General features: G+C 44.0%; 1 protein-coding gene across 2 annotated transcripts in view; it reads left to right on the forward strand.

Moving 5' to 3' along the window:
• The window catches only part of suco (SUN domain containing ossification factor), a 47,342-nt gene that overhangs the window by 30,965 nt on the left and 821 nt on the right, over nt 1-15,556 (forward strand). The window contains exons 2-22 of one of the 2 annotated variants that reach the window (XM_019896863.1): nt 1,670-1,811; nt 2,929-3,012; nt 3,417-3,772; nt 3,941-4,112; nt 4,248-4,359; nt 4,499-4,626; nt 4,743-4,810; nt 4,902-5,009; nt 5,809-5,914; nt 6,997-7,017; nt 8,251-8,306; nt 8,610-8,701; nt 8,839-8,904; nt 9,556-9,639; nt 11,227-11,317; nt 11,563-12,816; nt 12,901-12,988; nt 13,076-13,180; nt 13,985-14,255; nt 14,570-14,625; nt 15,382-15,556. The exon at nt 15,382-15,556 is cut by the window's right edge and continues 821 nt beyond it. In XM_019896863.1, the coding sequence (XP_019752422.1) occupies nt 1,670-1,811; nt 2,929-3,012; nt 3,417-3,772; nt 3,941-4,112; nt 4,248-4,359; nt 4,499-4,626; nt 4,743-4,810; nt 4,902-5,009; nt 5,809-5,914; nt 6,997-7,017; nt 8,251-8,306; nt 8,610-8,701; nt 8,839-8,904; nt 9,556-9,639; nt 11,227-11,317; nt 11,563-12,816; nt 12,901-12,988; nt 13,076-13,180; nt 13,985-14,255; nt 14,570-14,625; nt 15,382-15,556 (3,635 nt within the window). The remainder of the gene's footprint in view (nt 1-1,669; nt 1,812-2,928; nt 3,013-3,416; nt 3,773-3,940; nt 4,113-4,247; nt 4,360-4,498; nt 4,627-4,742; nt 4,811-4,901; nt 5,010-5,808; nt 5,915-6,996; nt 7,018-8,250; nt 8,307-8,609; nt 8,702-8,838; nt 8,905-9,555; nt 9,640-11,226; nt 11,318-11,562; nt 12,817-12,900; nt 12,989-13,075; nt 13,181-13,984; nt 14,256-14,569; nt 14,626-15,381) is intronic. The other variant, XM_019896864.1, reaches the window with a different exon arrangement.

Raw genomic sequence — 15,556 nt, forward strand, 5'->3', positions numbered from 1 at the left:
GAGAGAGAGAGAGAGAGAGAGAGAGAGCGAGAGAGAGAGATATATATAGAGAGAGAGAGAGATATTTTTTTTTTAATGGAACCTATAGTCACAAAAAAATAAGCTTTTCTATGTTGGTAGCATCTATTCAAACTGTTTTCAATTAGAGATGAGAAATATGGTGGCAAAATGGGTCAAAGATTTTCGACTAATCCCGACATTGTGTCTCGTGGGCGGTTCTTATTTTTCTTCTGTTTGAACTTGGCTGCTATTTCTTCCAGTTGGTTTGCTTTTTTTTTTTCCCCCTGTATGAATACATGAATGGTTCTCATCTTTTGTTTGCTTCTCCTCTTGTTTTTCTTCACTTTGTATTCGGTCTTCTACTTCATCTTCGTCTGGTTGTTTCACCGCTTTTTCTACTCGTCTTCTCATTTTTCTTCTTTTTTTATCTGATCACCTGCAGTGCACATTTTTCGACCGGTTTGTGTCATGGCTTCTGTTTCTGGTTATTTTGCTGCGTTGTTGTCACTATCTACTGGTTGGTTTGCATACCAGTGATCTTTTTTTTTCTGTTTCGTTATTTTTCTTCGGGTTGGGTCTGGTCTTGAATGCAAGGTCCTCTTCTTCTTTTTGGTGAACATTTCTATACCCAACCAGCTCTTACATAAGAGTGAAGAAGCCACTGCGTACTCCTCCATAAATCTTGGCGTGGTTGCCTACAGACCGAAAGGGCACATAGGAAACCATCATGCAACACAGGATCCTTTTTAAAGCACAAGCCCGCAGCCTATATTATCTCATGGTTGCTATTTATTCATGGACTGTATGCTTTTCAATGCTTTTGAGGATGACCCTGCTTGTGTAATTTCCCACGTGATGGGGTGGGCAGAAACTCCAAAGACCCAACTCTTTGTATACAACCATGAAAAAGAAACAAGTCAATTTTCCCTTAATATGCATTTTAAAGTACCGTATTTTCTGCACTATAAGGCGCTTCAGATTATAAGGCGTACGTTCAATGAATGGCCTATTTTAAAACTGTTTTCATCTACAGGGCGCACAGTGTTATAAAGCGCAGAGCATAGAATTTAAAATCATAAATTGGGACTCTTGATTTCACTTTTTTTTTTAAAGGGGACCGTTTTGAATGACACTTGAAAAAGGTGGGTAGATATTTGTAGCTTGTCGCTTAAAAAACAAAACAAAAAATTGTCCTCAGAGGCGTCTGAACCGCCTCTCCCTAAACCGAGTCATTTCAGTCAGTGTGAGACGGGTGAATGTCAAGCGTGCTATAATTATTCAGTCTTTGTCGTCTTTGACGAATGAATTTCAGAAGGCTACTATTAAGACACCTGGGAACTTTTTTCAGTCAGGCGGAAAAAAAAAATGCACAAAAATGCATAAGATGTTTCCTTTAGCCCTTCCCACAGTCGAATGAGCAGCGTGAGCAGTGCACCTTTTGCACGAGTCAGGACTCACCGCGAATTTTAGCCAATGTCTGAAAGGTTTGAATTCTTGGCCCTTGAGTTATTTTGATGAAAGCGTGCACTTACGACACCTGGGTACTCTTTTTACACTGAATAAAATGGCCCATGTCTCCATTTTCAGATCCGATCCGTTCACAAAGGCGTTCTTGTTACTGCAACAACTTCTGGTCTTGCTACTCATGATATAAATTTGTGTGTTTCAGGTACCCTAATTATCATGCCTATTGTTCAGAGCACAGCTTGTCAGACCCAGGTCAGCCTGCCCAGGACAAGCACGACGACAACGACAATCGCAACAACCACCCCAATGACCCTAAGCAGGAGCAGGACTCCGTGCAGCTCCAGGTCTGTTCCTGTTTCCTGTTCAATGAAATGTGACAGGAATGAATAATTCAATGTCAACACTGCTGTTTCGCCCTGCTGTCGTGTTGACCAGCGGTATTATTAGTCTGGAGAGAGAAGGCACAGCACCCAGATGGTGAGGCAGGGAAGCAGGGTCAAGCTCTTATTGACCTGGTAATAGAAGGAGGAGTCAGGATTACGGACACCCGTATGTGTCCTCCGATAGTGCCAAGTCCTGCCAACGGGTAGGTAGGACTTGTGTCATCTTATCTCGCTAATTTTACAGCTTATTATCTTGAAAAAGCACCAAATTGGAAGAGAGGTGACTCATAAAAAGGAAGACTGACGACGTGAAGCGAGCGCGTGCAACTTGAAGTGACTTTGTAATGGTCTCTTAAATTCTGAAAGTCACTCTGTGTGTATTTCGCTCGACAATAACCGTATTTATTGGAGATAAATGGATTGTTTTCTTCTTTTTGGGGTGGTGGGACGTGCGGGGGCAAACCGCAATGTCGTCATGAAACCAAGGACGTCTGCGCGCTCAAGGCAAATTGTGTTCAAGCCACAGGAATGACAAGTGCTGCTCTGCAAGCCAGTCCATCCACCACTTTGCCTCTTAACACGCAGAAACCTGAACCGTATATTTTGCAATTACGCATGCTGATAAAGTAACAGACCTTCCAAAAAAAAACTGGAATGGTTGGCTCTCAAACAGATGCAAAAGGAAACAGGGTCTCATAATCTCGCCAAAATCTGTATTAACCAGAAGGAAGTTTCACCACTGACTGAAGTTAGCTACCTAATATTTCTTCTTCACTTTCATGGCAATGTTCAAATAGGCCTTAAAACATTACCGATACAATATTTAACCCACAGTTTCAAAGTATTTAAAAAAAAAAAGGCCAGAGAAATTATGTAATTTAAATATTCCCATATTTTCTAATGGGTCAGTTTGACCTGCAGCATAACAGGAGGGTTGAATGTTTTACGATGGTGATTGTCAAAACAAATGTAACGTCAAACAGCTTTTGGAAAAATATTGGATATCTATGTTGCGACTCAGACTCGCATTTTGACGAGTTAAAAAAAAAAAAAGTTAATTGATTTATGTATTTCATAGGAAGTGGACGAACGGACAACACACACCTCCTACGATATGGGACTAGAGGCCGAGAGAGCAGCACAGAATATACATCAAGAACAGGTACAATTATTTTGACGTCTCTTGGATGAATGAAAGCGTTGCGGCCTAATGTGGAACAAACAAATGTCTTAAATTATGGTCTGGGGCTGCTTTGCTCCATCAGGCACACGGAGGGGGGGGGGGGACCTTGTTGCCAACTTACTAATAACTTAAATGTTTGTACCCACTATTAAAAACAGTCATAGAACTTAGATTCTGAGCTTCCTGCATAGAAAGAAACTCAGCTGCTAATCAAAACAACAGTATTTTATGAATTATTTTGTTTGTTTTTTGTTTTTTTGGTCTGATGCAAAACATACAAAGCTTTGATTTGTTCGGTCTGCTTTGCTACTTCAGGCACAGGAAAAAGCACCGGTGTGAGCTTCAACAGCATCATCTTATCTGTTTTCTTGTTATCTCCACAGACTGTGAATCCGCAAGTAGCTGAGGAAGAAGCACAAGTGACAAATTCAGATCCAGTGTCTGATCCTCTACTTGCTGCTCCCGAGCCAGAATCCTCGTCAGAGCCCGTGAATCATTCAGACTTGCGAACCCATGCACAGAATCCGGTACAAGTTCGGGACCAGGATGGTGACCAGGAGACCGCAGTCTCCTCCAGCTCCTCAGAGCAAGGTCCAGCACAGGACCACGTGTCCAACGATACCCCGGCCTCTGCAGAAACCCTCAGCGACGAGGCTGCCGCACATCAGGACCCAGCCACACCTACGTATGAAGCAGATGACACGCCTACCTCACAGAGTGACGGTCCCACTCCCACGGGGTATAAGCAAATCCTTGCACCAGCTGATTCATCTATTATGATTGAATTTCACAATTTTAAGTGACTAATCACTAATCAGAAATTTTGAAACCAGGCAAGGAGCTGCTGACACCTTGAGAACCCATTTTTTTGATCACTCATTTGTGTCTCCCTTTGTTTCTGTTGTAGAGAGGATGACAAAGAGGACCAGAGGTCAGACCAGAGCCAGGATACCGGTCCTGAAGCAGTGGCGGTTCAGTCCACTTCGAGCCAAGTGGAAGAGCAACAGGAGGAGGAACGCGAACAGCAGAAGGGACGGGCTGAGGTGCAGCAAGACGACGATCCCTCCTTACAGCAGCAGGTTGTTGATATTTCATTTTGCATTTTACTTATTTGAGAATTTAAGAGGTCGTGTGACTTCTGAAATGAAGTTGTACATTTTTAGGATGAAAGTTTGAAGTTTTCAAGCAATGCATGTTTTGTTGGTGCGTTTCAGGCAGGGGAGGCTGGTACGGGCAGGGAATCGGATCCCTCGGTTCCCAGCAAAGATGACATCCCAACCTTTGACGAGTGGAAGAAAAAAGTCATGGAAGTGGAGAAGGAGAAAAGTAAGAATCTTTAACCAGGCACTTCAAGTATTACTGCCGTTGTAGCATCAGGAGGATTCTCTATTGTGCCCCACTGGTTGTTTTCTGGCTTTTAGCCTCCACTCGGCTTCTATTTCTGTATATCTCTCCCGCTCCGCAGGTCAAAATCTCCACACTGCCGCGAGCGGCATTGCCCAGCCGGTGAAGAAAGTCCAAAAAAACTTCAAGAATAACTACGCCTCGGTGGAGTGTGGCGCTAAGATACTGTCTGCAAACACTGAGGCCAAGGTTGGCGGGGAGTGGGGGAGTCGGGGGACGCGGGGGGCATACTTCTCCAATATGTCACCTTGAGACAACAACAAATCAATCCAAACTCACTTTGTTTTCAAATCTCCTTCTTCCAGAGCACGTCGGCTATTCTCATGGAGAATATGGATCTTTACATGCTGAATCCCTGCAGCAACAAAATCTGGTAATTTCAGACAAAAAAGACCAATCTATGCCCCTAGCATTTTGAAAATTACGTATGTATGTTTGTCTTACACCTCTCGAATGCTCCGCAGGTTTGTGATCGAGCTCTGTGAGCCCATTCAAGTCAAGCAACTGGACATTGCCAACTTTGAACTCTTCTCGTCAACACCAAAAGATTTCCTGGTCTCCCTAAGTGACAGGTACGCCTTGTAAAAAAAAATTGTCCACAAACTGGCAGTGTCAAATCACTGGCGGCTGCATTAGGCAACCCGGCACACAATTAGTGTGCCTCTGTTTGATCGGGCCTAATTTTGCGGCTGTAACGAGTTGGGGAGCGGCGTGGCTTAAAAAAAAAAAAAAAAAAGTACAAATGTCTGTATGCAAATAATCCCCGGAAATAATATTTTAATTTCCAACCAGTTACACATATGATTGGTTCCAGTATTCAAACAACATTGCTTGCCAAATAAAGTAAAAATAATAAAAGTAATAATAATTAAAAAACCTCTTGGCGCAATGTTTACATATATCGGTGGTGAGCCGGCGGCAAAGCGCCGAGGGGTTAGCAAGCTATGCCAAATACAATATTAAGAATTCAAATTTGATGCAGTATCACCGTTTGGAATTTTATCGTAGTTTTCTCGTAACGTTGGCTTGTTCTTGTGCAAGGTTTGTTTTATGATTTTTTTTTTTTTTTTTTTAAATTTATTATTATTTTTTTTTAATGGCAGTATTTTATGTGTCACTCCCCAGGACTACCATACACGCACAACCCATCTATAGTTAGCTTGACAAACAGAATCGTGGCACAGAAAATGTTTGGCTTATCATCCGTTTTGACCTTCAGGGTTTATTTCCCTTCATATATTCTGGCACGCAAGGACTGCCCTCGAGTCATGTCTCGACCCGCGTGGCATTTTGCACCAGCTTCGTTGTTTGGCACGCAGCCCGGGGACAACATTTTCGAGGCCTCACTTTTGGCCACGCTGTGTTTCACAGGTACCCCACCAACAAGTGGGTGAAGCTGGGGACGTTCCACGCCCGTGACGAGCGCATCGTGCAGAGCTTTCCGCTGGACGAACAGCTTTATGCTAAATATGTGAAGGTACATCCTGTTTTGGGGGGGGGGGGGGATAAAGAGTGCGTTTCACGGTTATCTGCTTTGAGTTCACGCCGTGGCATTCATGGTTGTAAACTCAGGGGACCATCTTTATAATTCCACGGTAATTTAAGCCTGCAGTGAGGCCGCGTAACGACAATCCCGCGAACGAGTGAACGGCGAAATGTGACTCTTATTAATGGCCATCGCATTGTGTGTCCATCACAGTGGCTCTGCTTGTACAGTATGAGCTAAAGGTCAGATGCGCTTTTGTCTTCTGAGGAAAGCGAAAGTCCTAAACATAACCCCTCAAAATGACTATTCCTGGAAAGTTAGAAAAAAAATAAAATTAGGCCCCTCCTCCTGTTTCGCCGATGGACATGAAATTGGGGGAAACATGTCTGACATAACAGGATTTAGGAATAAACAAAGTCTCAGACTTATGCACAAAACTGAACAGGAAGTCCGCCGTTCTAGTTTGAATTAACCAATGCACATTTATAACATCCTCTGGCTATTTAAAATAAAATAGCCCACGCAACCCGTTTCACTGATTAACTCTAAATTGGTTTGGGATGTTACATAATAGGATGCACCAAAAAAAAAAAGTCACAACGACCCGTGCTTGAAATTTCACAGGAAGCAAGGCATTTCCGTTCAAAGGAGGCTTTTGTAAAATTTTTTTTTTTTTTTTTAAAGAAGGGTGATATAACAATATTGGAATCTTATTTTAATTGTCAAATTTGTCTAGATCTCCAGGATTGCTTGCATCGCTGCAAAAATCTTTGTAGTGTAGAACTTGTTCATTTCTTGCACGGACATTTTTTTTCCGCATCTTTTCTGACTTCGTCCTGCTTGCCCGCCTGTCCCTTCTCAAACACTCGTGAGAAATATTTCCCATCAGCAACACGTGGAGCCATCCGGAATAATGGATCGACCTTTTGCGTATGTGTGTTTGTGTGTGTGTGTGAGTGTGTTCTATCTTTCTCTGAACTTTATAGAAAGTGCTTGCAACCACCTTTTCATTGAATTCATTTTCTTGTTTTATTCCTCCCGCCTTCTGTCGTGCCGTCTTGCTCTGGCCTCAGATGTTCATCAAGTACATCAAGGTTAGCATTCTCTTTCTTTCCGTCACTGGCTGTCGTTAACTGTCGTAATTAAGTGTCCTTTAAGTGGTGAACTGTTGGGCGGGGGGACCTTTTAGTGGCCAAACACTTGTCACAAATGCATGTGGATGCTAACTAACAACGACGCAGACCACGTTGTAAGTTTCTCGGCGGCAGTGGTTTGGTGGTTTGAGGGTGTTAAGAATGGGGCTGGCATACACTACTCACGAGGAGATACTTGCTTTTGGGTTGAAGCATGGAGCTGAACGGCTCGAGAACCTCACATGCCCAGCTGACCTCACAAGTCCAACTGTTGAATGCTTCACTTCATTTTAGGTTCATCCTGAAATTTCACTCGACCCTCAATATTAGCACAGTGGTACCTCTACTTAGGAAATTAATGTGTTCTTGAAAACATTTCTTAACTAGAATATTTTGTAAGTAGAGACGCGTTTTCCATGTAAATGGCCTAATTCGTTCCATACCCCTCAAAAGTCAGACAAAAATGTTTCCTAAAGGATAAAAATGCATCAAAATATGTAACAAATACATGTTACAAATTAGATTATTGCATAATAAATGAGAGTTGTGCATAATGTAAAAAAACAAAGAATAAAAACTATGATGATCATTTAACTTTTAACTGCATCCTCCTCGTGTTTTGCCCTCTTTAGTTCATGTTGTCTATCAGATGCGGTTTTTGCCTGGCGTTTTGTCAAAAACTGATCCAAGGACGTTTTGCTTTTGTCGGCTTTTAACAATCCTTCGAAAATGTCCAAGGCAAACATCAGCATAGTGAGCGATCGCCCGACTGGTGAACCCTTATTTTTGGGTAATTCACATTTTCGTAAAACTATCGTGGCCCGAGGAGTGAATGACAAGGATGCTGCATAGACACATATCTATCTACACGCATAGACACATCCGGTAGAGGTCCCTCTTAGCCAATGGGATGCCAGGAAGATGCTACGTAACAGCCAATGGCAGATCAGCTAGAAGTATGTTGCGTTCAGGAAACTCTGAGCAGCCCATACTGTAATTTTACCTTTCGTATCTTGAAATCTCTTTCATAACCAGAGGCAATATTTTCCTGTTGAGGCGTTTCAACTTGAAAATTTCATATGAAGAGACGTTCATAAGTAAAGGTACCACTGTATCTTTTTGTGAGTAGTGTATGCAGTGTTAGGATTGTGGTTAAATCATGGCTGACATTCTTCTTGTCTTGTCATTTTGCAGGTTGAGCTACTTTCCCGCTTTGGCTCGGAACACTTCTGTCCCCTCAGTCTCTTCAGGTAAGATATGGTTCTGTTTGCGGTTGCATCTACGCCGCCAGAGTTTGGCCTATAGTTTAATGACGTCGTTCACCCAGAAGACGACCGAGTTAGAGCCTCGTGAGGCGTATGTGGCTTTTCCACAGATAGTCTCAAAACAGCGTCGACCTAAAAGAAGCAATGAGATAAATGTTCACTTGTTTAGCTAAAGTCTCTTAAAAGATTATGTCATCTCTTGTTTTGTAACAATGACCCTGAACCTTTTTTTTTTTTTCCCTGTGGCCAGCTTTGTGGATGTAACAAGAGTGTGTTTGTTTTGCGTAGGGTGTTTGGAACTAGCATGGTGGAGGAATATGAGGAGATAGCAGATTCCCAGTATCCTTCTGAAAGGCTCGAGTTCCTGGATGAAGACTACGGTAAGTATCCGGGAACACAATAATGTATACTAATACACGTGACGTGAGATGGACCGAATAAAGTGTCCACTGAGCACTTAGCTTCAGCCTCTTATTGTTGCTATGAGGGGTGTTGAAATGTGCGTTTGTCTCCTCAGACTATCCGCCTGGCTATCAACCATCAGAAGACAAGGCGTCTAAAAACCTGCTTGGCTCCGCAACGAGTATGCTCACAAAACACAAAAAGCATGACACTGTGTCAAAAATTACCAAGTCGTAGTAATTCTGGGTGGGGTACGTTTAACGATAATGGTTCGTGGGCTCCCTAAGGCGGTGTGTGTGTGGGGGGGGCAAAAGGAAAAAAAACCTGAACTCTCTAGTTTTGAATAATTGCACACAAGTGATTTGACCTGTTCTCTGTTGGTGGTGCAAAACACAAGAACTGACTATTTAAAAAAAAAAAAGGGGGGGAGGCGTGCCTACCAATTTGGATCATAATTCTGTTTTCTCATGTCAAGGCTGACAGCTGCCATCATGCTTTGAAAAGCTAAAAATGCAAAGTCAGCGGGAGCTCCAAACAAGCACTCATACGTGCTTATTCGCGCTCCATTAGCGAGGCATGTCGTTGTGGCTCGGGTTGAAAGTGGCCACTTTCTCTTCACCTACTTGGGATTACTCATAGTGTACAGATTCTCGAATGATGCCCGGGTGTCTGAGTCGTCAACTGTGGCAAATTTTTTTTTTTGAGTCGAATGAATAGCGTTTTTGCAATGAAAGATGATTAAACGCAATTTTTTATGGAGGGGGGAAAAAAACCCGACTAACTTAGTACACCAAATATATCTAAAATGCCCACGTTGTTTGTTCACTTCCAGATGCCATCCTCAACATGGTCAACAACATTGCTGCTAACGTGCTGGGCGGTAAACCCGAGCTGGAGGGCCAGTCAGGGGCGGAAGGTATCCCTCTTGTTGTTCTTTTTACATCCTGTCTGGGGTCTTCCACTTCCTCTCGTACTTGTAACCGCTTTGCCGACATCCAACGTAACACCGTCGAGTCATGCTTGAACTCACGTGAGCACCCTGTGAGTTGCTCTCTGATGAGGTCACTAAATGCAATACCTAATTTTTTTTTTTTTTACTTTAAATTATTTAGATTCCATTGGATACTCTGTATGATAAAACTCCAATTTCATTCTCTTAATTCGATGAAAATACTCTTATTTATTCACTGGCTTTCTTTGCTGATTGGCAGCAAGTGATCACATGGCTTTGCCGCCTCATAACGGGGTCGAATTAGTTCCCACTTGTAGGCTCTGTATCGTGAAAATACGTGACACTATAATCATGCTTTCATTTTTCTTTTGAGACTTAATGCCTGCATGCCTAGAAGCAGGATTTAATGTGTTTCCATTGAACAAGGTCTACCTAGATGGATGAGGCCCCAACTTGTCTGAGTGACTCACTCACATGTTGAAACATCAAGTGACGTCGCCTCGGCTGCCCGCCCACAGATTGTTGAGTCATGCATGACCTGACCTCTGTCGTTTTTCCGCTGGTGCTCTCTTGAATGAATGTAAGGGGATGATTGAGGAAATGATAAAGGTGGCGGAAGGCAGATGGGAACCGACTTGAATCGATGACGCAATGGCTCTAAAACATCTTTGAAGATGACATGCACTATTCCGTTCGTATTGAAACATCCTGTTCATCGCTTCATGGAACTTGTCTACCTCCAACACTGATTTGCCGCAACGGCAGCGTCACTCAGCTGCTACAGGGCTATAATTTTCTTTAATCGTTTTTTTTCCAATAATGTAATGTAGACACTCTACCTTTTTTTTTTTTTTTTGCATGGATTATTCCTAGAGTTGATGATGCTGTGACGGTGTCAATGACAACGCGTTCTGCAGACCATGACTTGTGCTGTAAGAAGTGACTTCAGAAACTGTCAGGAAAAGCCAACTAGAGCATCTGAACTTTATTTGGGCTTCATCAGTGGCCCTAGAAATGGTTGCCGGCGTGTGCTGACTTGAACGTCTTCAGTATGATTGGTTAATTCTGAACACAGCCGTAGTGTGCACACCTGTGCGAGCACATCCTCTCGAAAATGACTTTCTTTCAAATTTTGGATCCGCTTTCAAAATTTTAAGGGTCACCTTAATCTAGGAGGAAGTTTTGGAACGCTTTTTGTTGGACTCTTGCTGTTTCAAAAACCTGACATTGACAACTGGGTGTGTAAACTTCACATCCACCGTATGCATACGCAGCATTCTGTGTGAAATTAGTCACTGCGTATCTTTTCTTTTTTGCTGCTGCTGGCTCTTCAGTTCTCTGCATGCGTGTTTGTGTGTGGAAGCAGGATCGGTTCCAACTGCATCTGACGAGCTCTATCTCTTTCCCCAAACATGGACATGTGGGCCACGAAAGGGGTTTCCTCTCCTCCACACTACCTCCAGAAGCGTCATGCACGACAAGCGATACGGAGCCATTTGCCTCCAATGCAACTTAAACAACTGTCTTCAAATGCTGTTTGCCCAATCACAGGAAACGGAACTGCAGAGGTGTTGACCAACAAGGAGGAGAGCGTGGAGGCGGCGCCTGCTACGCCAGTGGAAATCTCTCAGAACTTAACTATGTAAGCCCTTTGACACACCGTAAAGTAGGCAGCCCGCCCGATCTTTAATTCCAGCCGGTTAAGCATTTCAATCCCCACACACCCCCAAAGTGACATTCAACTTAAGTTGAATATTAAGCGTTTGAGCAAAAATGTTAGCGGACTACAAATTTATATAAAAAAAATAACAATGATAAAGGGACACTCAAGTTTGAATTATTCCTGAAAAGTTGATTATTATTTTTTTTCTGTCCCCATTCCTCCAGAGAGAAACCTGTGGAGCCAGAAGAGCACACAGCCCCCGAGGACGCCAGTGTGCCTTCCACGTCACCCTCCTCCGTCGAACACCACACGGACATCCGGATTGTTACTCTTGTGGAAGAGGAAGATGACGAAGAGCCTCGACAGTCCACAGTCACCCTCTTGGAGGAGGAGGAGGAGGAGGAGGAGGAGGACAAAAGTGAAGAGGAGGACGACATGCCAGTGGATAGGGAGAGCGCAGCTTACTGTCCTTTCTTGTCCCTGTCCTCGCTGTCCTGTCTGGCCACACTACCGGAACTGCTCCAACGTTGGTGCTCCGCCATGTTGGCCAAGGAGCGTCTGCGCAAACTTGACAGGGAGAAGCGCCCCATCGTCAAGGACCCCAACATGACACATCCACAAATTCAAATCCCCATACCAACACCTTCACAGGAAGCCCTTCCCCTCACTGAAAAGACCCCAGAGCCTGAGGTGCCTCTCGCAGGCCAAAATGAGGGCCAACCTCAGAGCGAGTCTCCCGATGACACAACCTTTGCGCACTCTCAGCTGCCCGACTTCCAGCTGGAGCCCAGCAGAATATCCTCCCTTCACCCGCACAGCTTCTCTGATATCCACAGTTCCTTGACTCCCACCCACCGGGACACGCTACTGCCTCCCATCAACGATGCCACCCTAAACCCCATCACCACGCCGCCCCTCCAGACCGCGCCGGTCCCCGACACGCAGCGACTGAGCGCCACCCCACCACCTTTGGTGGCGAGCCCCCCGCAACAGCTTCCCGCCCCGGAGACGGACGTTCCGGATGCTGCCCTCCCCACCGCCAAGGAGCAGGAGATTCCCACTGCGTCACACTCGGAAGACCCCGTCCCCCATTCCACGGAGCAGCCGACGGCTCCCCTTTCAATCAACCCCGACGCGGTTAGCGACCCGCAGAAAAGTGACCAACAGAAAGCTAACACCCAACCAGAGGAGCACGGGGACACTCAGGGAGGGGAACCTCATCGGGCGGTGGACCCGGCGGAGGACGAGCTGGTCAACGGCAGCGCGCACAGGGCGGCCACTGATTTCTATGCCGAGCTGCAGAACGGCGGGGACTATAACGGCGGCGTGGCGGGCGGTAACGGCGTCATGCCGAATGGGGCGGCCGTACATGGCTCCAGCCAGAAGGAGAGTGTCTTCATGAGGCTCAACAACAGGATCAAAGCCCTGGAGATGAACATGAGTCTGTCTGGCAGATATTTGGAGGAGCTGAGCCAGAGGTAGAATAGCCCTTTTTTTTTGGGGGGGGGGGGTTCTCTGCAATAACCAACCCCACACACTCATCCAATTCTCTGCTGCTTAAGGTACCGCAAACAGATGGAGGAGATGCAGAAGGCGTTCAACAAGACCGTCATCAAGCTGCAGAACACCTCGCGCATCGCTGAGGAACAGGTCGGGCGCGAACGGACTGGCGTTGGAAATGCGGTTGGTGTTAAAAAAAAAAAAAATCATCTGACTGCGCTTTGCTCCAATCCTCAGGACCAGAAGCAGCAGGACTCCATCCAGGTTCTGCAAAGCCAGCTGGAGAACATCACCAAACTGATGCTTAATCTTACCGTCGCAGTCGGGCAACTTCAGAAAGAGGTAGAAATTCAGGCTGTTTGTTTGATTTCTAGATATGTTGTCCTTTACAACCACACACGTAGTTAAGTAATAACAACATGTGGTTCTTGCTACTGGTTTAATGTGAGACTTATACCTGCATACATTAAAGGAGACTTTTTTTTTTCTCTCTCACATTTTCAAATGGTTTCCAAGTCACTTAAATGTCTGTGCCTTCGTCAAATGCCCCAAATATCACAAATTATTTTAGTTTCCACACTCTCATAGGGTGTATTGTAAAACAAATTTTTTTCTGTTTTTCACTGTATAATATACATAATAGTTGTTTCCCCCTCAAAAAGCAAACCCTTTTAATGGAAAATCTACAACTTTTTCCCCCCACACAAACAATCTTTTTCCACAAAAAAAAGCTACTTTTTTCTTTTAATTTCGAGCTTTTTTTTCTCAGAAAATACTTTTTTCTTAAATGTGACATTTCTTTATCAAAAATACAAATCATGTAATAAAGACAACTTTTCCTTGAAACTTTGTTTCCCACCCAAAAATACATATTTTTTCTTCAAATACAGAATGTCTTCTAAAAAATAGTTTCCCCCTCTAAAAACGGTCTTATGAAAAAAAAAATTCATTTTCCCCCCCTCTTAAAATGTTTTTAATCAACTTGTATTTTTTTCCCTCAAATTGCAGACTTATTTTTACATAGAAAAAAAATAACACATTTTCTCAAAATTTCTCATCACACAGCTTTTTTTTCTTCTTCTTGAACATGCCTGTCTCGATGTGGCAGCAAACCCCTTCTTCATTACGCCAATCCCCCCTGCGCAGGTATCCGACCGTCAGAGCTACCTGGTCGTCTCTCTGGCCCTGTGCGTGTCCCTGGGCCTGCTCGTGTGCCTGCAGTGCTGCCGCAGCTCCTGCGCCGCCTCCAGGCCGGCCGCCACCGCCGCCCCCACCCCGGTTGACGTTGCGCCGCCCAAGAGCAAGCACTATCCCAGCCCCAAGAGATGCTTCTCTTCCTATGACGACATGAGCCTCAAGCGCAGGGTGATATGTCCGCTCGTGCGCTCCAAGTCCTTCCACTTGTCCTCCACGGAAGGTAAACTAACATCAAATGGGATTCATGTGACACCCCCACCCCCCACCCGACCCCCTTGCTGTTTATTCTACTGCCCGTACGTGTTTGCCCTTCGGGCTGAAACCTGTCAGTGGCAGCTTGTGTGCACACGCAGGCTTAAGGAGCATAAGAATAGAGTGTGAAGCTTTGCTGGCTCATGGTAGACATTTGCCAGCTGCGCTCTAATAGAAAAGTTCAAGTGACGCATGCTTGTTACATGTATTGTATTGTAGTTTTTTTTTTGTTTTGTTTTTTTCTCCCCTGCCCCCGTCATTCACCTTCCTCTTCTTTTTCAGTTGGTCCAGAAGACTTGTACATTGTAGAGCCTCTAAGATTTTCACCAGAGAAAAAGGTAAATTGTCTCTCCTGCTTTTCTTTTTTGTTTGTTTGTTTGACCATGATGAATGAAAATGATTTTTATTATGCTCTCATGGTTTCGTATGAGAATAAGGGGCAACAATGTCATATACAAAAGAGTGCTGAAATTAAAAATAAAAAAATATATAGAGGATATACAGCTTGTCTTTAAAATCTATTTTTTTAAAAAAAAAAGATCTGCCCTTATTCTTAAAAATATATTAATTTTCTGAACTGTAGAGCTTTTTTTTTCAAATGTTACTTTTCTCTTCAAATCTTTGACTTTTTTTCCTTTTAATTAAACTATGTATTTGAAACTGCCTTTTTTTCCTGGAAACACACAATTATTGTTAAATGTGTGTACAATTCTGAAAGGTTTTTTTAAGCATTTAAACATAAGCTTCCCCCCCTCCAAAAAAAAAGTTGAGCTTGTTTTTCTCAAGTGCACATCTTTCTTATTATATCGATGGGTATTTTGCTTCAATATTTCTGTAAAGATATACATTGCACATAGGGTTATAACTGGCAACATCGATGCTAGTTTCATTAGCCCATACATGGCATTTTGCATTGAATGTTAGCATTAAGCTAGTGGACTTGTGTTACATGTTTTTTTCACTCAAATGTATGGGGGGGGGGTTCCCCTCAAAGATGCAACATTTTCTGTCAAAAACAATTCTAAAAAAAAAAAAATCTTAAGATTAAGAAAAATGTAAGTCTTACGTGTGCCCTCCCTTTTATCTTCTCACAGAAAAAACGATGCAAAATAAAACCTTTGGACAAAGTCGAAACACTGAAGTCGTCGGACCCTTCAGCGCCGCTCACCAACGGCGACATCAAATGCAACGGCTTCCACCCATGCCTTCCCCCTCCCCTCCCCACCCTTCTGCTTCCACCTCAGCTCCCGCCACCGCCCCCTCCTCCTC

Source organism: Hippocampus comes, unplaced genomic scaffold, assembly GCF_001891065.2.
Source record: "Hippocampus comes isolate QL1 unplaced genomic scaffold, H_comes_QL1_v1.1 scaffold22, whole genome shotgun sequence".
Lineage (NCBI taxonomy): Eukaryota > Metazoa > Chordata > Actinopteri > Syngnathiformes > Syngnathidae > Hippocampus > Hippocampus comes.